This window comes from Asterias rubens, chromosome 20 (genome assembly GCF_902459465.1).
Source record: "Asterias rubens chromosome 20, eAstRub1.3, whole genome shotgun sequence".
In the NCBI taxonomy this organism is placed as follows: Eukaryota; Metazoa; Echinodermata; class Asteroidea; order Forcipulatida; family Asteriidae; genus Asterias; species Asterias rubens.
The window spans coordinates 4,835,111-4,858,545 of NC_047081.1; the positions used below are offsets into that span (position 1 = coordinate 4,835,111).

The 23,435-nt window shown below is 38.7% G+C and overlaps 1 protein-coding gene across 3 annotated transcripts; it reads right to left on the bottom strand.

Annotated features, from left to right (window-relative positions):
* Positions 1–2,946: 2,946 nt before the first annotated feature.
* Positions 2,947–23,351, bottom strand: LOC117303905 (protein lin-54 homolog). Of its 3 annotated transcripts, none has more exons than XM_033788357.1 (11): positions 23,282–23,351; positions 21,257–22,105; positions 20,650–20,863; positions 14,993–15,114; positions 13,767–13,964; positions 10,773–10,900; positions 10,077–10,154; positions 6,822–7,062; positions 6,005–6,198; positions 5,187–5,362; positions 2,947–3,903 (listed from the first exon to the last, which is right to left on the bottom strand). In XM_033788357.1, exons 2-11 carry the CDS (start codon positions 22,034–22,036, stop codon positions 3,890–3,892), a joined length of 2,145 nt encoding a protein of 714 aa, XP_033644248.1. In that variant the 5' UTR covers positions 22,037–22,105; positions 23,282–23,351; the 3' UTR covers positions 2,947–3,889. The 3 variants fall into 3 exon arrangements, with proteins under 3 accessions (XP_033644248.1, XP_033644247.1, XP_033644246.1); XM_033788356.1 differs by having other exon boundaries at positions 10,773–10,897; positions 14,984–15,114; XM_033788355.1 differs by having other exon boundaries at positions 14,984–15,114.
* Positions 23,352–23,435: the final 84 nt, after the last annotated feature.

The window sequence follows — 23,435 nt, forward strand, 5'->3', positions numbered from 1 at the left end:
CAAGAGACTATACAGCACGTCTTGGGAAATCTCCTAAGGTGTTGAATATTAAAACATGACAGTTAAACAAATGGTTCTGAAATGTCAACGAGAATAGAATCTCTGAGTGAATTACTTGTAGTTATTTTGTGGAAGTAAACAGGTAGGATATTTTTAATGTAGAGGGTAAAATAGTACAACTATCACAAACAAAATTGCTGATAGCACAGGGAACTGTTTTAGTTTTGAATATGCATCTTTGACACTATCGATAGTTTGCATCAAATTATGTTACAAATTTCCTTTGATTTGAGGGGTAACGTTTACGGTAACAATCAAAACACTGATTATTGGATAATTTAGAGGCAGGTGGGTACTGAATTAAGGCTTAGATGTACATAATCATTTCTCATCATATAAAAATCTAACCCTTTCTAATTCCAATAAGAGGAGATCTACATACAATAAGACACATATAGATCACACCATGTGTAATCATTATTCAATGCGCATGTCAACAAAGTCAAGCTACAGTCAAACAGGATCCAACCTCATCCAATTAAACAAGAAATGCCAACGAGGCAAACCAGTTCAGCAGCTTTCAGAGCGTAACCTCCAAAACGTGTTCACATTGGCTAGTAATCTGATTCATTATACTTGGCCCAAACATCCAAGAAGATCTCTGTCATCAGGGGTTGGTTCCACTCGCGCAAACGACTCGTAACTGTTCGCGCAAACGTTTTGTTGTCTTTTGAACGATTGGTGCGTATACGCGATGTCAACATGGCGGCGCCCTGAAATGAAGATGGCGCGCACCATACGTATTTTTTTTTTACTTTGTTTTTGCTGCAATAGTCCTCTTTTTGACACCATTACATCAACTAATTAACTTTGTTATTCCAAATCTGCATTATCATCCACCGAAAATACAATGTAATTATGTTTGTGACAAAGAAATAATACCGTATGCTTGTCCGCCATTTTAAAAACCACTCGCCAACACCTCCGAAGTATGTTCGCCTAAAGTTGCCAACGTTCGCCAACGGTGGCAGCGAACAACTCGTTCCACTTGAAATTGTTGGCGAACGTGCGCAACTGTTGGCAACGTTTGCGCGAGTGGAACGCACCCATGATCTGGGCTTAAAAAATAAAACAAGAATAAACAAACTGTACATGATGTAAACTTCTTTAAAAGGCTCAAACCAAGAAAATGAAAATACCCGCAATCTGATGTGAGCAAATATTCCAATATGACTGACTGTCCATTCTATGGTGCCCAGAGGCCTACACTCAATAAGGTACAAGTTTAATTCACTTTATAAATGCTATACATTAACATAATAATCAATACTACAATTATTAAAAACACATAACTGGCTACTCTTACCAAAGCACTTTGTACAGATGTACAAAAAGAATATAATTACCTCACAAAATATGATAACGTATTGCTTTCTGCCAATTCTTGTATTCATTTAGAAGTTTATATACAAAGGACTATTGTTCGACACACATGATTGCATTAACATTTGAATGCTTAATGTATACATTTTAAATGTTTATATTAAAAATGGTAAATTTGAAAGATGTATAAAATGTTGTTTCAATAAACTAACTGTTTTTTAAAAGTCCATGTTCTTTGTCTTTGGTGATGTTATTCTTGATCAGTGTACATGTAACACCTGGAGTATGCAACCACAGTGGGTAACCATGGGGCTTGTCACCTAGTGCAGAACAATGGGGGTATGTCACCTAGTGCGTAACCACAAGGTTTGTTACCTGGAGTATGTAACTATTGGGTGTGTTACCTGGAGTGTGCAACTACTGGGTGTGTTACTGAAGTATGTAACTATTGGGCGTGTTACCTGGAGTATGTAACTATTGGATGTGTTACCTGGAGTATGTAACTATGGGGTGTGTTACCTGAAGTATGTAACTATTGGGCGTGTTACCTGGAGTATGTAACTATGGGGTGTGTTACTTGAAGTATGTAACTATTGGGTGTGTTACCTGGAGTATGTAACTATGGGGTGTGTTACCTGAAGTATGTAACTATTGGGTGTGTTACCTGAAGTATGTAACTATTGGGCGTGTTACCTGGAGTATGTAACTATTGGATGTGTTACCTGGAGTATGTAACTATGGGGTGTGTTACCTGAAGTATGTAACTATTGGGCGTGTTACCTGGAGTATGTAACTATTCGGTGTGTTACCTGAAGTATGTAACTATTGGGTGTGTTACCTGGAGTATGTAACTATTCGGTGTGTTACCTGAAGTATGTAACTATTGGGCGTGTTACTTGGAGTATGTAACTATTGGGTGTGTTACCTGAAGTATGTAACTATTGGGCGTGTTACCTGGAGTATGTAACTATTGGGCGTGTTACCTGGAGTATGTAACTATTGGGCGTGTTACCTGGAGTATGTAACTATTGGGTGTGTTACCTGAAGTATGTAACTATTGGGTGTGTTACCTGAAGTTTGTAACTATTGGGCGTGTTACCTGGAGTATGTAACTATTGGGTGTGTTACCTGGAGTTTGTAACTATGGGGTGTGACCCGAGTATGGAACCAATCATGGGGTTTGTTACCTGAGACCCATTGCAATGGCTGCCATCTTTGATGACAAACAATGGAAACATGCACCACTCTCAGCAAATGATAGCTCTTCATTCGTGCGCACTTTTCATCAGCAATGGTGGCTAATGCAAGGGGCCTTTAGGCAGGATTGGAATGCATGTTTGTTACCTGGGGTAGGTATATACATGCAGTTACATTTGTAGAACTTTTGGAACAAAGGTCTCCAAAACGTTTTTGTTTATTCAACTTGGTCTCCACAAGGGAATTCTTAAGTAAATGAAATAATTGCTCCAATACGCCTCTCTTAATATTTATGCATGACGTCATAATTCTTACCCAAAATGAGGTTATGGGCGCACGTCCCCAATCACTTGCAGTGGCTGCGCCCTTTGCCTCCTTTTGAAATAGCATTGTGACGTACCTCATGCATAAATATTAAGAGAGGCGTATAGCAAGTCCCCACAACCATGTGTGCAAAAAAACTTGTGAGTGTGTGCACCTTTTCGTATTAACTATGTGTTGCATGGAGTGTTTAACCATGAAACATGTCTACGCATTCAAACCAAGGATTTTAACAAAAGGGATCTGGGAAAATGACAGAAGGGGACAGTCCTTGCTCGCTCTGTGATGTGTACAAAACTTATTGGGACATTGCTAAAAGAAAACCCAAGTCCAAACAATGCGAGGACAAAGGGGTGTCCTCAGTTTGTACACTAATAAACACTACTTAGTAATGCAAGACAAAAGTTGTTTTAGTTTCAAGTTGTGTCAAGGGTTTAGTCTGTGAGAAAACAGACTATTCCTGTACAGTAATGACAAGTTTTTAAACTCATGTAGATAATTAAGCATGCTTTATCATGTCAACAGTATGTTTCTTGTACACATCAGGTAATATCAAACATGCCATGTACATGGAAATCACAGTATTGGTTCATTTACTCCAGGTAATACAAGCAATCCCACAACAAGATCAATCATTCTTGATCAAATCTGGACCCAATTTCATGGTTCTGCTAACCATAAGCAAGGGTTAGCAGAGAATTTTGGCTTGTGCACATGCCTACCCCATGTTATAAGGCATTCTACACTTAAACAGCTAGCGCACAAATTCGGCGCTTGCCGTGCACAAGCAGAGAATGGTGGTCGAAAGCACAGAATTCAGAGGTAAGCAGAGCCATGAAATTGGGCCCTGTTCATTCACTGATGAAATAAAGTGTTCTTGATGATACCATAGCTATGATGTAAGAAGATCTTTCAGCCAAACAGCACTGCCCTCAACACTCTCTGGCTGGTACAAACGCCAAAGTATTTTACAAGATGAGTGAAGAATTCAAGCCGACATTCCTAAAACAAAATCATAAATAAGTCACAGATATGTTTGGTTGTTGACCTAAACTTTGTAAAACTATTGTTAACAAAATTAGGCTCCAGTGTAAATTTTAAAAGGAAAGGCTAAGGTATGTCCAATCTTTCGTTGTTAAGTTTTCGTTGTCCAATTTTGTCTCAATTTTATCAAGATAATTGATAATTGATAAGAGAGGGACTTGTATAAGTTGTGGGATTTAACTCTCAGTGTGTACGGAATCATGATTTGAAAGTCTTACCAAGGAAAGGCTTGATACTGTTGTATGATCATCACAACAACAACAACAACAACAACAACAACAACAGCAGCAGCAGCAGCAGCAGCAGCAGCAGCAGCAGCAGCAGCAGCAGCAGCAGCAGCAGCAGCAGCAGCAGCAGCAGCAGCAGCAGCAGCAGCAGCAGCAGCAGCAGCAGCAGCAGCAGCAACAACAACAACAACAATAACAATAACAATAACAATAACAATAACAATAACAATAACAATAACAATAAAATAATAATAATAATAATAATAATAATAATAATAATAATAATAATAATAATAATAATAATAATAATAATAATAATAATAATAATAATAATAATAATAATAATAATAATAATAATAATAATAATAATAATAATAATAATAATAATAATAATAATAATAATAATAATAATAATAATAATAAATCATTATATAGCCGAGCGCATTTCATAATAACCGTCTCAATAATAATATCAATAATATCAAAGTCTATACATAGCGAATGTACATGTATCTACTAAACAAGGTACTCGAGTACATACAAACTTTCAGAGAGATCGGTTATTGCAGTGATGGATTCTGAGATCCACTTATTTAGCACCTTATAGCTCCGACGGTACAGCACCCACAGCCAGGAACACCGGGCAAACCCTTTCTCTTTTCGATAAGTGCACTTGGTTCTTTTACTTGCGTTACACAAGACATGGGACCAACAGCTTTATGGCCCATTCGATGGGCGAAGCAATGGTCAAGTGTCTTGTTAAAGGAAACTAGTGTCACTGCTGGGGATTCAAACCCACACTCTGCTGATCAGAAACACCAGAGTTTAAATTCGGTGCTCTTAACCACTCGGCCACGACAGTTCCAAACTGCTTTACATTAATGCCCTGGTCATTGGGAAAATAACATTCCTTTAATCTTTCTCAGCTCCTTGGGGAGTACACAACACTGCACCCTTGGCGCTCCAGTTAAAATGACTACTAAAGTGTGTTGTTTTACTCTCCATGTGACATACCTTTTGTTTTGCCAGCTGAATCAATAACTTGCCATAAGCATTGGCCAAACTCCTCCAAGATCAACTTTTCTGCTTTTGCTTGTGAGTGATGTTTTTGCTCTGTCTGCTCTGCCTGAGCTAATAGACACTGGCAGGTTGCTTCAGCCACGTCATTGGTTATGAAGGAAAATGGTAACCTGTAGGGAAAGACACCAGAAAACTACATTATTACTGAATAAAATAAGTATTAAAAAAAAGTGTGCTTCGATATTGAATTTCCTGTCATCATTTTTTTTACTCTTTTATGAGAGACCGCCCAACATCACAAGCCTGGATAGATACTTCAAGGTGAGAGCTACACTTAATTGATTAGGGCTGTAGACCCAAATCAACTGCTACCAGGTGCACATTGCCACTTACTCATGGGGCTGATACAGGGTTAGTTACCCTATACACAGTCGGTAAGGATGTAGGCATGGGTGTCATTCATTGGGAGCCTAGCTGATAAAGCAGAATGCACTACCTCCGCAACCTTCCCTCAAGGGCACAAGTGTCATGACTGGGATTTGAACCCACACTCTGCTGCTGACAACACTAAAGCTTAGATCCAGTGAACAAGACCACTACGCCAAGACACGCCCCACAAATAAAAAAACCTGTTGAAATCAGACAATAAATTAAGTCTAAGGCTTTATTTCCCATGAGTGATCTGTAAACTCAAATACTTTCCTTTTTTGGAACAAAAATAGTGCATAGTCCACTAAAGTCGCCATTTTAAATGAACAGGTAAAGTGCTATACAGAAATTGCTGAACATTATAAAGACACAAAGCATCATACCTTTCTCCAGAATCATTGACAGTAGCAGGCCTTGATGGGAAGTCTTGAAACTGTAGTTTGGTGTTAGCATCTGTCTGTTGCTGAACCCGTACCTCTGCAGCATCTGCAAGATGCATCAACGTCTTACGTTCTGGACTCTCCTCAAAGTTCTTGCATCCGACACACTTGCAGTTATTGGAGCACAAGATTTTTGCCTGGTTAGATAGAATGCAAGAGACAATGGAACAAAACTAATGATGTATGAGCTTAAATGTTTGTTGATGTGATGACTGTGAGTCTGAGAGTTTTACATCTTTCTATACAATAATATGACAGAATTACCTACAACTTGTACAACACCAGCCAGCACAATGCATTTAATACAAACCATCCAAAAACTCAGATTGCTTGAAAACATCCAAGGGAAACCTCAAAATGAGATGCTCAACAGGCCTGGGAATTCATTTTTTTTAACATGTTGAAAGGGCAAGGCCATTTTCATTATGCAAAGGGCACTTACATTTAAAATCTGAAAGTCAATGGGAAACTTTTGAAGGACACTAAGGCCAACACTAGGGGCAACGGTGTAATTCCAGGCCTGGCTCAATATCTATGCTCTCTACTCCCCATCTCAAGGCCGGCATAGACTATTATACACCAGGAATCGTAAGATTAGTGTCACAGGATGTTCTGCTCTCCCTGCTGGAGAATCAGACACTAGCACAAGACAGGAGAGAATGGGAAAAACTTGTGTCTGCGTGCAGTGCAGCTCATTGATGATGATACAATTATGGTTTTTAAGAATGAAAACGAAATGATCAGTTGGATATAGACTTACCTCATAACACTCACAGTAATTCTTGAGACACCCTGAACGTTTACAGTTACATCCCTTGTTATGCCTTCTATCCAACTCTCCATTACGTCCTTTGCCTATCTTGGGTTTGAAGGCATTAGGGTTACGGTCAAGACATGCTTTTATTGCTCTGGCCCTGTCATCTTCATGTTCTAAGTTATTATAGCAATTGTTGCAATTACAACTGTTGCAGAATTCACCATTGGCAAAACAATCACAGTACCTAGAAAGAAAGAAATCAAACGTCAATTATGACTACAAAACAGTAAATGATTTTAACATTCCAAGATTTGATACCAAAACAAACGTCTTATATGAAGGTGACCTTTCATATTTCTCGGAATTAACAGTGTCAAATGAATCAAGTAAGTGAACTCTCCTCCAGACTGGCCTGTTTCCTTATATATTCTGAAACTTGTCTCAATTGCAGTAGTACATGTACGTATGGCATAGAGCACTACATGAAGATAACATGCTAGCATTTGCTGCCATGAACATGGTCTTGCACAAATGCATTTACCAACAATGTATAAGGGATGCACTGTGGCCATGTGACCTACATGTAGTGCACCAGACTAAATTTCTGAAGGCAAAGTCATCAGGGTTGGGGTTTGAATCTCGGTCATGACTCTTGTGACCTTCAGCAAGACACTTAACTATAGTTACCACAGGCTGCGATAGCCACAGGCTGCAATAGCCACAGGCTGCAATAGCCACAGGCTGCCATAGCCACAGGCTGCGATAGCCACAGGCTGCGATAGCCACAGGCTGCGATAGCCACAGGCTGCGATAGCCACAGGCTGCGATAGCCACAGGCTGCGATAGCCACAGGCTGCCATAGCCACAGGCTGCCATAGCCACAGGCTGCAATAGCCACAGGCTGCAATAGCCACAGGCTGCGATAGCCACAGGCTGCGATAGCCACATGCTGCGATAGCCACAGGCTGCAATAGCCACAGGCTGCAACAGCAGGCTGCGATAGCCACAGGCTGCGATAGCCACAGGCTGCAATAGCCACAGGCTGCAATAGCCACAGGCTGCAATAGCCACAGGCTGCGATAGCCACAGGCTGCGATAGCCGCAGGCTGCGATAGCCACAGGCTGCGATAGCGTCAGTGTTGTTATTCTTCTCTCAATCCTCAAAGTAAAGTAACTATGTGCGTGTAGTGAACAAGACCCATAAGTCTAAGATACATGAACAACGTGTGTTTACGTGCATAATATTCTTTTTACCATCTTTTTACTCCTGGCAAAAATCCGCTGTAATTTGAGGATTTAGGGAAGACTAACAACTGATGACATAAGGAAAAATCTCTGACACACTAGTGAAAAGGGAACAATAATAATACTTATCAGAAAGAGAAGGGGTTTGCCCGGTATTTCTGGCATGGTCTGGTACCAATATGTGCCACCTCACTTTCTATCTCCTTCAAGGTGTTTAAAAATCATTCTAACAAGCTCCACCATTCAGTACGGGCATTATAAATGTATACTATTTTCATTATGTTTGCTACTGTAGGATACACCATTGCATAGCATAGACAGCTAGGTAAAGCTTTTGTTTTTGCAGTTGTTTTTTAATTCTTTTTCTTTCCTATGTATGTTTTAGTTTCTAACTGATTCAAACGTGTTAAAACCAGAATTGTTTTCACTGGAACTTGGATGGCAGCTGTCCTGCAGAAAGGTGATTCAATGAAACACTGGATGGCTTACTAAATGAGACTCTGTATACAATGCAAATTTTATACAACTGATATAATGCACCTGGCCTGGTACTTCACGGAGGCAACAAAGGTTGTGTTCAGACAGCGTACTAACTTAGACCTGACCGGTTTAACTTTTACGAGCAGCGGGGGGTGGTCGTAAAAGTAAAACCCCCTTGCGTTCAGACAGCACAGAGTTAAACCCTATGAGGTTTATCTCCGGTTTTAAGAGGTCAAAGCAGACGTGACCCCATTGCTCTTACATCCGGTTTTATTCATCAGATTCACGCACCGAGATACTGAGTGCACTGGACGATCACCAGAACATGTTATATATTGGATAAAAATGGCTCAATCGAACGCGAAAAACAGTTCTACCGTTAGGAGGATACGGGCACTTAAAACAAACATGAACACGACTCTTAAACAAATAATTAAACAAACAATATATTGATACAAACAGCCGAGAAAACTCACCAAAATATTATCCATATTCCATGAATCAGAACACGTTTATTTTTTGTGTTTTGTACCATCGGTTCTGATTTAATAAAAGTTTGTACCTCAATCGATTGGAAGTTGCAATCTCTCAAAAGCTGGTGCCGCGATTTTTATTCCGATTCGTTCACACAGCTTCACACGTGCAAGTTACATAAATACATGTACTGTAACGTGGTATTGCTGGCCAAGGGGAATTTCCCCTACACACAGCCTTGCACCCACGACAGTTCATTCTCCTAGATTGAAAGTATATCACGCTAGTAACGGTGACGGCCATAGAAAAGCACATCCACCGGATCGTTAGGATAACTATGGGATATCAGAGATTGATCACTATGGGATGGCAGCGCTGTGCATGTGAGAAGCATTACAAAATATCCATGCTTCTTCGCTGCGCTCGTAGTATACGGATGAAAACAGTTTCAATTTATTGTAGGACACTCAACAAAAAACGCTTGGAAAATATTTTTTTTTTTCAGAATTTAATCAATGTTGGACCGTTGTAAATAAACTGCACACACCGATTGGAGAGTGTCGCCAACTCGGTAAGCGGCACCAGAGACGACAGTACATGTATACATACAATTAAAATACAAGCACTCAGGGTCCCGGGCGTGTGCATTACACCACACAATGGGTCGACCGTTGTGAGTTAAAACCGGATGTCATTCTGTCCACACGCAGTGTTAAAAGATAAACTCGAACTGGTTTAGACTTAGACCGCCTCGCTGGACGGTTTAAGTTTTGGGGTTTAGACCCGATCCGGTCTAACTTTTTTGGCGTTCACACACACAAAAGTTGAACCCGAACCGGTCTAAGTGGACTTAGACCAACTTTAGTACAGCGTGTGAACGACCTCAAAGGCGATTGCCTTCATGCCACAAAGTCGTTGCCTTTGTGTCCTTGAAATGCTCCAGTAGAAATGAAAAATTTCCTCATAAGGCGCCTTTTACCAGGGAGAAAATGCCTTGGTGCCCTTGCCCTTCTAAAAACGAAGCATACAGGCTTGATGCACTCTATTGAGTATACTTACAATTTCAAGCATTGTGACTTGGTGCAGTTGCATGGTTTACGGGGTCTCTGATCAGCATCACTGGGTATTGAACGCCTCCTTCAAAATGAAAACGCCACACGTTAGATCAATATTATGTGCATCAATGAATCAAGTACATTTGAGATAATGAAATAAACAAATAAGGCAATAATCACAAAGACAAAGTATATGATACCTCAATACAGAACTTACAGCAGTATGTTTTTTTTGACCAGTCACTACAGCTCTGCATATTGATTCCATAGTTTGATTTGATAATTAATTTAAAATGTGAGGACCTGTCCTATTTGATAATTTTGTTTACTTCAAAAGTTCAGAATGTATGTAGGAATCCAAGGCTCCCATATTGTTTGTTTTTATCCAAACAGTTAGTAAAAGGAATGATTATAACCATACAACACATGGCTATTATTAACAACATTCAAATATACCTCGTAGGAAGACAAACCTTTACCATGTTTACAAGAATGTTCAGTGTAAAATTAATGATACAAACATGTACATGTAGCTGTTGTTTTGCACGTCAACACAAAAAACTGACAATTTAGAAAGAGAAATAATGTACTCACATGCAACAATTTTAAGCAAACAGAAGAAAATAGCAATGCTAACTGGGTGTACATGAATGCATGTATGTCGAAAACATAGAAATTTAAGTTAGTAGGTTTTTTTTACCCATTAATGATCCGACTGGGTGGTGGTGGAGAATGTGGCCTTGGTGTAGGAGCTTGAGGAACTCCACCAGAAGGAGCTAAAGAAACAAAGTTCTGGGGTGCCACTGGTTTAGCCTGCGTCACTACCTGCTGTAAAAACACAAATTCGTTACACAGGTAAAGCATTATATTAGACTAGCTCAAGGAAAATCAAACACAAGCACCACGTATGTCAATCTTGCTAAACATCTAAATGTTTTTCCCCTCCACTATAGACCGATCCGACGCGCACCAGGCGTGCAAGTGTTTAGCACCGCGCGCCATTGCTGCGGTGTACATGTGCCTAGTTTTGTGCACAAAGACATGAGGAAATCATGTTCCTTTTCACTTGTGTCTTTGTGCTCAAAACTAGGGACAAAGACACCCCAGCAGTGGCACGCCCAGCACTTGCGCGGCTGGATCGGTCTATAGTTCAAGTTTTATTTAGAAGGTGATTTTGCGTCACAAGTTTCACGAGAAGAATTATAGTTATCATGTTTACCGTAAGGAAAGAATTAGCGCTTACACAAGCAGGGAATTATGCACTTACGTCAAGCATATTCCACGAGTTACCAGGGAATTTTGGCTGGGGCGTAGGTGTACTCCATGTTACTAGGCATTTTCAGCTAGCACAGAAATTTTGGAAGGTGATTGTAAGCGCAGGATTTGGCAGTTTGCAGAGCCGTGAAATTGGGCCCAGGTACAACATTACCACACAAGAGAAACTCTAATCTGTGTCATTTTAAAACTACTCCTGGGTGACTAACTAAATGCTTCATAATGGGGGAATTTTGGGATGCTGTGTGGCAGTTGATTTATCAGGTAAATCCATCCTTCTATGAAATGTGTAATCCAGAACTATTTAAACAAGTTGTAAGTATACCAGGTAAGTCTGCTGCCACCTACATTAACAAACATACATTGTTGTGTTACAAAGTCTCCCATTGTTGTGTTACAAAGTCTCCCATTGTTGTGTTACAAAGTCTCCCATTGTTGTGTTACAAAGTCTCCCATTGTTGTGTTACAAATTCTCCCATTGTTGTGTTACAAAGTCTCCCATTGTAGTGTTACAAAGTCTCCCATTGTTGTGTTACAAAGTCTCACATTGTTGTGTTACAAAGTCTCCCATTGTTGTGTTACAAAGTCTCCCATTGTTGTGTTACTAAGTCTCACATTGTTGTGTTACAAAGTCTCCCATTGTTGTGTTACAAAGTCTCCCATTGTAGTGTTACAAAGTCTCCCATTGTTGTGTTACAAAGTCTCCCATTGTTGTGTTACAAAGTCTCCCATTGTTGTGTTACAAAGTCTCCCATTGTTGTGTTACAAAGTCTCCCATTGTAGTGTTACAAAGTCTCCCATTGTTGTGTTACAAAGTCTCCACTTGTAGTGTTACAAAGTCTCCCATTGTAGTGTTACAAAGTCTCCCATTGTAGTGTTACAAAGTCTCCCATTGTTGTTTTACAAAGTCTCCCATTGTTGTGTTACAAAGTCTCCCATTGTTGTGTTACAAAGTCTCCCATTGTTGTGTTACAAAGTCTCCCATTGTTGTGTTACAAAGTCTCCCATTGTAGTGTTACAAAGTCTCCCATTGTTGTGTTACAAAGTCTCCCATTGTTGTGTTACAAATTCTCCCATTGTTGTGTTACAAAGTCTCCCATTGTAGTGTTACAAAGTCTCCCATTGTAGTGTTACAAAGTCTCTCATTGTTGTGTTACAAAGTCTCCCATTGTTGTTACAAAGTCTCTCATTGTTGTGTTACAAAGTCTCCCATTGTTGTTACAAAGTCTCCCATTGTAGTGTTACAAAGTCTCCCATTGTAGTGTTACAAAGTCTCCCATTGTAGTGTTACAAAGTCTCCCATTGTAGTGTTACAAAGTCTCCCATTGTTGTGTTACAAAGTCTCCCATTGTTGTGTTACAAAGTCTCCCATTGTTGTGTTACAAAGTCTCCCATTGTAGTGTTATAAAGTCTCCCATTGTAGTGTTACAAAGTCTCCCATTGTAGTGTTGCAGTCTCCCATTGTTGTGTTACAAAGTCTCCCAGTGTTGTGTTACAAAGTCTCCCATTGTTGTGTTACAAAGTCTCCCATTGTAGTGTTACAAAGTCTCCCATTGTTGTGTTACAAAGTCTCCCATTGTTGTGTTACAAAGTCTCCCATTGTAGTGTTACAAAGTCTCCCATTGTAGTGTTACAAAGTCTCCCATTGTAGTGTTACAAAGTCTCCCATTGTTGTGTTACAGTCTCCCATTGTTGTGTTACAAAGTCTCTCATTGTAGTGTTACAAAGTCTCCCATTGTAGTGTTACAAAGTCTCCCATTGTTGTGTTACAAAGTCTCCCATTGTTGTGTTACAAAGTCTCCCATTGTAGTGTTACAAAGTCTCCCAGTGTTGTGTTACAAAGTCTCCCATTGTTGTGTTACAAAGTCTCCCATTGTTGTGGTTATATCAAATGACATGAAAGAATACTTATGTACATCTAGGCAAAGATTTTTCTCATAATATATTTATATTGCACATCGCATGAGAGTACAAACACTTCTGCCTAGTGCATAACTATATAGAGTTACCCAACCAATAGTGTTGCTACGCAAGCTAGCTAGCTATTAATTCGCTCATGTTAGGAGCTACTTGTGTTTTCTTCAAAAGACTGTCGTGGGTATTGATTGGACTGCTGCACTATCAATGCAGTAAGGCAAAAAAATAAATATATATATATATATATATATATATATATTTAGCGTCCTGCTCTTTTTAAAAAATTGAAGGATTTTTATTTCTTTTCAAAATAGCTGCCTGACACATTTTTAAAGACAACCGGCTGAGATCATTATACATGTAATAATGTATCATTAAAAACAAAACAAAAATGAAGCAGCTTCTGAAAAGGAAGGAGGTGGAGACCCTAAACATGTCAAAATAAAATGTATTCGCTTTATTACAAGAAATTAGAGTGGGATAAAGAAACCTGGTTACTTACCTGCTGAACCATTGGAACCATAGCAAAGCTTTGTAGGATATTACCAGATGGTGCCAGTAGTGTTGTACCTGGTGGGAATGCAGCAAACCTTGTCTCTCCTGTTACTGGGTTTATAATCTTTAGCTGGGTATTGGCTGGCATGATCATTCGATTCTGACCGGAACCTGTTGCAGCCTGGGTAACATTGCTCCGGCTTGCCTGTATAGAATTAACACTAGTGTAGTACACCATAAACATTTTACATTTAAAACCTAGTTTTAAAAACTTGACTACCCTTTTTCAGTGATTTCTTAGCCGGCAGCTTTTGCTCAAAGTGAAGTGATAGACTCATGGTTTTTATTACACCATGATCTCACAATCTTAAATGTCTTTGAGCTTAGACATAGAGGAAGTACAACAAATTTTGTATAGACCTTTCCTTTGTTGATAAACAAACCGCCTTGGTTGGCATGGACCGCCGAATGTCAGTGAAACACTCAACTGTTATTATAGATGTTTTAACCAAATTCAACATTTTCTGCAATCTGATCAATTAAATAAAATACCTCCCATAATTAGTTGTTTTATTTACAACAAAAACAACACAATGTTTGGATATTTGTGTACATTGTTACAAATAGTAGTGATCCATTTTTTATTTGCATTTTTGGCTTTCCATAGTTTTTCTACCTCACTCAGGCTGTGACGTTGCAAAAGAAATGTTTATTCTGACTGTTATCAGGACCAGAAACGTTTGGGGGATCAGGTTGGCTCAGTGGTTTCGTTCCCAGCCTTTCGTCTCTGTGGACCTTGGTTCAAACCCCACTTCAAACCGGATCCTAAGATTCAATTTCCATTCCCCACCTGATTGTGTGGTTTTTCCCAATTGGGGCTTTAAACTAAACATTTTCTTCTTGTTTTAAACTGTTCATCCTGTTATTGGTGGTAATTGTGCTGTTGGATATTTAAAGGCAGTGGACACTATTGGTAATTACTCAAAATTGATATTAGCATAAAACCTTATGTACTTGGTAACGATTAATGGGAGAGGTTGATAATAAAACATTGTGAGAAACGGCTCCCTCTGAAGTAACGTAGTTTTTGAAAAAGAAGTAATTTTCCACCAAATTGATTTTGAGATCTCAGATAAATTTTTAGGTCTCGAAATCAAGCATCTGAAAGCACACAACTTTGTGTGGCAAGGGTGTTTTTTCTATAATTATTATCTTTCAACTTACCATGCTTACCTGTGCCGGTGCAATAGGCACATTCACCTTGACTGGGTTTATGGCAGGTCTGACAATACTATTTACTGATGTCACAGCGGGAGCAATTGGTTTAGCAGTCGTGGTCACCATCACAGGTTTCGCTACACAGAAAAAAAATACCAATAAAATAAGTACCAGCGTATGGTCAAAAACAAACTGAGAATTGGGTGACAATACTGGGTGCAATTATTGTTCATTAGTCTCATACGTGGGTACATAACCATTGTCAGTTCCTCAATGCGTTTACCAGTCTACACTGTTACTCTATAAATGTGTTACATTGAACATACAAACTTTTAGCAATAAATAGTTAAATATTTTCTATATTAATAAAGAACAGGGTTTCAAGTTGTTCAATATCCTTTTGGCGTGTGTATTTAGTAGAAAGGTGTCCTGAAAAGACATTCATCAGTCCCTCTCATCAGCACAATACTGTATGTATTTTAAGTAATAATCATAATAATAGTGGCTTCTTGTACAATGTAGCGCGCATATTCGTCACTCAGTGACGCTCAAGGCACTTTCATTAAATAGTATTTTCCTGCAAGGTATATGTGGAAATATGTTTGAGTTATGAGACCTTTACAATCATTTTACATAGCACCATGTAATGGTTTACAAAATATATAACTGACATACATACGTACAGATCCTTGTCATTTGATTGGTGGAACTTACTTCACGTGACATTCACTATTACTCCCATCCGCACCGGCGATCAAAAAGACCTATTTGCCCATGGGGAATAGCATTTCACATTCAACACTTAGGATCATCCTTGTTCCCAATGTTTTTGAGTAGTACAGCATCGCCGCGCCGCTGCTAAAACAAAGGAGCACCTGTGCAAAAGGCATCTTCTTTGAAATATGGACCATTTTACAACCTCAAATGTCATTTTCAAAAAATTATTTTTGACCTTTTCAGATATTTCAAATAATTGTAAACATAAATATTAAGGATATTCAGTTAATTTTAAACGTGTGGTGATCATTTTAAAAATGTAGAGTCTGCAGCAGTGAAACCTGTGGTTATATATATTTAATTCAAAACTAGCTTAAAGGGAAGGTACACGTTTGGTAGTTAATCAAAACAAATAATAAAAGTGACTTGGTAATGAGCATTGGAGAGCTGTTGATAGTATAAAACATTGTGGAAAACAACTCCCTCTATAATAACGTAGTTTTAGAGAAAGAGGTAATTCCTCAGTAAAATAACAAAAGACTTCTAGCTATTCCTATCTGAAAGCACACAAATTCGTCCAACAAGGGTGATTTTTCTGTCATCATTTTCTCGCAACTTCGATGACCGATTGAGCCCAAATTTTCACAGGCTTGTTATTTTATGCTTATGATGGGATACACCAAGTGAGAAGACTGGTCTTTGACAATTCCCAAACGTATACCTTCCCTTTAAGTAAATGACAAGGAACATTCATTGTTTACTATAATGAGGCCCAACAGATGTACTTTCAAACAAAATCAGTAAAAAATCAACAAAACACCAAACACAGAAAATATAAGCCTGACAGAGGAGGGCAAAAGGTTGACAGATAAACAAAGCAAATAATTGTCTGTACGTGTAATATTTTTTTTCTGCCACAAGACTACTGTAATTTCTGTGATTATTGCAGCCTCTCCTACCTAATATCTATCAAAAATAAAAACTCGGTCAAGAGTCCACATTTGTTTTTTTAAGTAAAAAACGTAAGTATCGAACGTATGTTTTGACAGATTTTAAGTGACGATTGCCAAAAAATTACAGATTTGCATGACGTTCCAAAAAACAAGACGGACTTAATTGCAAAATGACATTCCAGACTTTATTACCTTTGCGCAATCCACATCAACTGAACGGAAGTTGATTTAGTTTCCAAAATCTTGCATTCTGAAGAAAGTATTTCCGTTGTAACTCATCTGAAAGACGTTTTAGTTTTTCATCTGGAGCTGTCTGATGGATTGTCGAATGGCAGTAAATGCCGAAGTAATTTTCTTGACAGAATTATTTTGCCCGAGTATAAGATCGCGCAGAAAAACGTGCTGATCGCGCGTTCCATAAAAACACTGAGGGTGCCTGACTACAAGCAGACGTTTGAGGGGGATGTCTCGTGTCAAAGGTCATCTTACAGGCTGATTGGAAAATTCATGAATGTCGCGCTGAAGTAAATAACAGACAAGGAAAAATTACATCGCTGGAGATTTGGAAAACTGATTACTCTGATAGTTGACCAGGTATCGCAGCAATAATGGTCACAAAATAACTATTATTTGTACGATTTTCTTTGATTTTTTTCTAACTTATAGAATGTCTTAAAAATGTTTTTTTTTTTTAATTGTCGGGCTTTGATTGTATTTTGCCGTTAAAAGAGATGCCAACATTAAATTTAAAAAAGAGTAGCATCTCCCAAATGTTAAGGGCGAGCGCAGCTTGGGCTCCCTAAACCGATCTTTCTATTACTCTTGTCAATGCTAATTAGCTCATTTTCAGGCATTGTTGTGGAATAACAATTACCTGTATGCATCAACAGAACAGCTACAAATGTTTATAATGGCCAGTGAAAAAAAACTTGATTTCGCTCATCTTCTGACTTTGTTTCAACATAAAAAAGGGTGGCCTTACTTAAATGTAACATAAAAAAGGGTGGCCTTACTTAAATGTTTTTGTTTTAATGATCAGAAATGCAACAACAAGATATTCGGAGAGAGAGAGAGAAAAAAAAAGAAAAAACAACGTGTCCGGATTTTGGGCCAAAAATACGTGTCCGTATTTTAACCATTGTCTGGACATCGGCGCTACAATTACTGGTAGGATAACATGGAAACTGTCTAGCTTAGACCTCACAGGCCACTCAGTTGAAGGTATTTTTGTTCAGAAGGTCTCCTTTTTTGTCACCATTATTTCGTACTTTTTTTGCCAAGCTTCGATGAAGTATCGTAGGAGGTCCTGTTTTCAAGGTGTCCCTAAAATCGTGGCAAATCTTTTACCTCGCTGTGCGCGATGTAAACAGTCCCTAGATAAAAATTGTGTGGTTTTATTTGCCAAGCAAAGAGTCTCCTCTCCCTTGACCAAAACTTAGAAACACGTAAGGCTCCACTGGATATTTGCACTTGTAAATGCAAAAAGTTTGGTATTTTAGGCATTTCTACAAGGTACAAAAATATGACATAATGTTGAGGCCATATAAAAATATTTGCCCACCGAAAATGTTTCATCAAACACTATTTCAATTCACAATTCATGATGATCAAATCATGTGACTGAATATTTTGCTGAGCATTCTGGAAAAAAAATACAGAGGCTTAAAGAAGCCATGTGCCTTATATCATTTTCTAATATTTTTTGAGATTTTTTTTTTTAACCCTCCGATCAATATTATTATTAATATTAAAATTTAAACGATCAGCTTGTTGATTCAATTATCACTGTTTATTTATACGCTTTATTATAAATTTTAAGAGAAAAAAAGGGGAAAAAAATAAATAAAAATCAGATTTGAAAGCCAATGATTATTCACACTTTTTATTAAATTATTTATTTTTGTTATTTTTTGCAAGTTACCATGGTAATTTTAAAATTTCATTAAAAAATATTTTGAATAAAACGAGGAGTCATAGAGCTATAGAGTCATACACAGAGTCTCAAAGAACACTTGTAGTCACTGCAGATGTTTCTTCCTTGTATGGCTTTACCGGGAAACCATGCTTTCTTGTTTGCCGTGAAAACAGGAAAAACTCCAAACAAATGGGGCCAGTTGAAGTCATCGAAGATCGGTGTGTAGTGTGAACATTTCAATGTCCATCAAGTTTTAATATATGTTTGCATACTTCATATTAACAAAAGAAGGTAATTAGGGCATCGGTTGATATAGGGCATCATTATTTTTTTCCCAATTCAAAGAAAAAGGCATAAAAGCGTGAAAACTGGTAAGGGGGGGGGATACATGTACAGACAGCGTGGGCACAATAATAGTGGATACATGAGGAATGAGGTACATGTGTAACTGTGACACGTTAGCTCACACACAACCTCATTCCCCCCACGCACGTGTGCACTATTCCCCATCGTGTAATAGAGATCAATGGGTACGATCTTGCAGCAATGCACTAGCGTAAAAAATGCACACTCAGCCGGCCAGCCAGCGGGGAAGGGCACGCAACAATCATTACGTCGAGACACGTACATTGTTCGAGTGAATTATTCGAGTGAATTCACCGCTATTATTCAACACTGCGTTCTAAAATTAAAAGTGTTTTTTTCTTTTCTGTTACAATTGTTTTGATATTTTTCTTAATTTTTATTTCCACTAAATAGTTCATTCGTTGTTTGCATGTATTGTACGATTTAATAAAATTATATTGGGCGGCTTGTTTAGCGTGTTTTATTGAGTATTATCGTAGCGTCGTAGTCACGGCTCAAAATCGTATTTGCTACGCCCAAATCGTGTATGTTGGTATCTCTGCGTTAAATTAGTTGTCAACATCCCCCACCACCTGCGCATTCAAAAGTTAAATAAATGCCATGCAAGTATGAAATTTTGATAATTTAAATACCTCAATTATCTAACAGGTTGTTGAGGTCTTTCAAAAATGCTAACGTCAGGAACTCGAAATCTCTTCTACCTCGATTTATTTGAAAGGCATGGGTTGTCAAAATTTTGTATACAATAATATCTTGCTAGGTACCTCTTAGTTTATTACAATGTATAAATAAACAAAATAGCTTTCACTTATGAAAATATCCGAATTTCAGACTTACAAAATGGTCCACATAATAAAGAAGATGCCAAAAGGTTGTGATTCGATTAATTGTGCATTGTTGCCACTACGCAGCGCTATATGATTTTTGGTTGTCAGTAATTTGTGTGATTTTTCATAATGTTAAACTTTTAAAATACATCAAATGACAAGGATCTATACATGTATGTCAGTTATATAAAACAAATATTGAATGGCTTTAATTCGTGGAATGGAAGGATTATTATCGCTCGGTAAAATTTGAACTGTTCCATTTCACTTGGCTTCGCCTCGTGAAATGGAACAGTCCAAATTTGACCTTGCGATAATATTCCTCCCATTCCACTCAATATTTGTATAATGTACTGTGGCGCAGTATGCTGCCTATCAGCAGTAGTATTAACCTAAGTATTTAGTAAGTGTTAACACTCATACTAACTATCAAACATGTTCAGTAAATAGTCCACATAATATGCTTAGTGAGCATATGACTATGTACACAATTATACACATTAAACATGTACATGTACCAAACCTCCCACCCCACTGTAGAATGTCAACCTCATAGAGTTATATAGAAGAACTAGAGGGCGCACTGGTGATGTAGCTTGCACAAACGCAACGGAACAGCAAGGAGAAATGTGTGCCATTCTGTACGTGCGTTGAATATGAAGTACACATTGTAATTTGTGTTTATTGAGCGCTACACGATTCTGTTCTGTCAACTTACAAAATGGCCGCAAAACGGCCGCAAAACACACGCTGTGAGATGCTGTTTTGGCAACTTAGAAAATGGCCGCCTGGGTGCTTGCCGGGGCCGCATATAAAGGCCGGTGCGCCCTCTAGTACTTATATATAACTCTATGGTCAAGCTCCATTCTGTTACAGAACTGGATGTAAACTCACATTGGGTAGTTGCTGCACTTGATGCAGTTACAGTCACCAGTCTAATGTAGGAGAACTTGGAGCCAGGGACGTTGACTGACTGTACAGTAGTAGCTGGGGTAGTCACTAGGCCTGCTTTAGATGTAGCTGTAATGTTGGTACTGATGGGTTGTTTACTCTGTGATTGGATAGCTGGCTGTATCTGAATAGTCTTTGTCTGACCCTGGCTTGACACCTATGTACAAAACATCAGTCACATCAATGAATTCATCATTCCACATTCTGGAATTATCTAAGTACATGTATATAACAGTTTGATACCTTCAAAGAAGAGTTTCTTTTTTTCGGGGGGGGGGGAGGTAGTGTCAAATGATTTATGTATATAGTTTGTTTACTCCCAACTTAAATTTGATAGTGCTTTTTTAGCAAAATTTCCTAAAGCCATGTTTAAAAACTGCCCACCATGTATATATTGCATATTTAAGCATGGCCTTGTAATCTCCTCTCAACCAATCAGAATGGATGAACAGTCCCCAGTAGTTATGAAAAGGTTTTAAAGATTTTACTGTGAACCATGTTCTGGGTCCTAAAATGGCAGGATTTAAAACAAGTTGTTTTGACAACTTACCGTGTTTGCAACCATAGCGACTGTCTTGACCCCAGACACAGATGTCAATGAGACTCCACCTTTCGTTGTACCTGAGCATGTCTTGACGATCAGTCCTTGTGGTGGAGTTGGGCAAGGAGCTATTTTCTTTGGTATTATACTTACTCCAGTCTTTGTTGGACTTTTCATCATTGGAATTGGAACTTTGGTCACATTTTGTTTTGCCGGGGATGTTGTGATGACGATGCCTTTTTGGACTACTCCCTGTTGGGGAACCATGCCTTGTTGAGAGATGGGAATAAGCTTGATCGGTGATCCGGAGGACAGTAACTGCCTTCCTCCAGTGGTCTGAGCTGCACCTGTGGTCATCTTGGTTACTGTTGCAGTGGTAAGTCCAGCTGTACTAGCTAGTGACTGTTTGCCTGAAGGGTTCCGTGTTATTATTACCTTGGTAACAACTTGACCAGAGGTTGAAGATGGTATGCTCCGCTTAACAATGTTTTGTATCGTCTTACCCACCGGTGACCCTGGAGGAAGAGTTATAACTTGTGTCGGATTTCCACTTGACGACACTCTGACTTCAGTGGGTAAAGATGAAACAGTAGTCTCACTAGTAGTAGCTGTTATGATTGCTGTGGTGGGCTTGGTCGCTTTGGAAGGAGATGATGTACTTGTGTCACTGCTAGACTTTGCAATCAGACTGTCTAATTCTGCTTGGATTACTGCCACAGGATCAGTCTTGCCAGTCTTAGCTGCTTCTTCCTTGGCTCTACTCCTTGTCTGGGACCCTGAAGATGCCATGATTATATCAACTTTTCTGTGTCACGGCCTTGTAGAATAGGTTAACATCAGAAAGAAATCACATTGAAGCTGCAAAACAACAATAAAACATTGTACATAAAAAATAAACATCAGGTTGGCTTCTAACGTTTACATGTAGGTACATGTATTGTACTCAAGGCCCTTAAACAAAGAGCTTGCCTATGTTGTTAAACAAATTCACGCACGCTATCTACGAGCCACCCGGCATTATAAACCGGCTGAATGTATTCACATAACTCTTAGCTTGCTTTGTGTGTATTGAAAAGTGAAACAAATAACATTTGAACAAGAAATTTTTAACGATAACTTTGCTACCTTTCGCCGACTCTAATTTCATCGTTTCGTGCATCACGGCGCAGCCATCTTGGAATATGCGAATCAACATGACGTCAACGGCCTGCTGAGATGTGGGCCCGTGAGGGCGCGAATACAAATCAACGGCCGTTTTATGTGAATTAAGCTTGTGTAGTTTTTCGTGAACTACGTAGCACGTGCACGTAAAAAATACACAAGCTTAATTCACATAAAACAGCCGTTGATTTGTATTCGCGCCCTCACGGGCCCATAGCTCAGCAGGCCGATGACGTCATGCTGATCCGCATATTCCAAGACGGCTGCGCCGTGCACGATTCGATGAAAATTAGAGTCGGCGAAAGGTAGCAATCGTTAAAAATTCTTTTAAAAAAATTAGAGTCGGCGAAAGGTAGCAATCGTTAAAAATTCTTTTAAAAAATTCTTTTAAATTTGTTATTTGTTTCACTTTTCAATACACACAAAGCAAGCTAAGACTAAGAAAAGATTAAGAAGAGTTATGTCCTGTCGATGTCATAATTATAATATGTGAACACATTCAGTTCAGCTGGTTTATAATGCCGGGTGGCTTGTAGATAGCGCGCGAGAATTGTTTTAATTCCTTAGCTGCATGAGGGAATGGGGTGGACGTGTGGCTAAGGATTCAGCTATCCTTGGCCACACAAGTGGGGCTACATGTATGCATGGAATGGACAACTCGACACCCGACAATCACAATAGAGCCCTCGGAGTCGGACCATTGACCATGCACACACGAAATCGAGACGAACGTCGCCAATTTATGTCAAAAATTGTCACCTTAATATTTCCCAAATTAAGTTAGGCTTTACAAATAATGATAAAATATGTCTGATAATGTAGATATTTATTTCAATCGTTAAGATATGTTTTGAAATATAAATGAATTCTCACCGAATTTGCAGATTTCCATTGCGGCTATTTGTTCAAAATCACGCGCGTACCACTACATGCACAGTGACAGCCCATAATATTTACAAAGTGATCAAAGGTCAACCTCACTCTGTAGTTTTTGTTTTCAAAAATCATAAAAATAAAGGTTTTAAAT

Excerpts from the sequence above, each read along its gene's own strand:
- LOC117303905 (XM_033788355.1), bottom strand. The coding sequence starts at position 22,036 with ATGGCATCTTCAGGGTCCCAGACAAGGAGTAGAGCCAAGGAAGAAGCA. Across the intron at positions 20,864-21,256 it reads TCGCTATGGTTGCAAACACG|GTGTCAAGCCAGGGTCAGAC; the intron begins GTAAGTTGTCAA and ends TTTTGTACATAG. Across the intron at positions 15,115-20,649 it reads AAGTGCAGCAACTACCCAAT|CGAAACCTGTGATGGTGACC; the intron begins GTGAGTTTACAT and ends TTTTCTGTGTAG.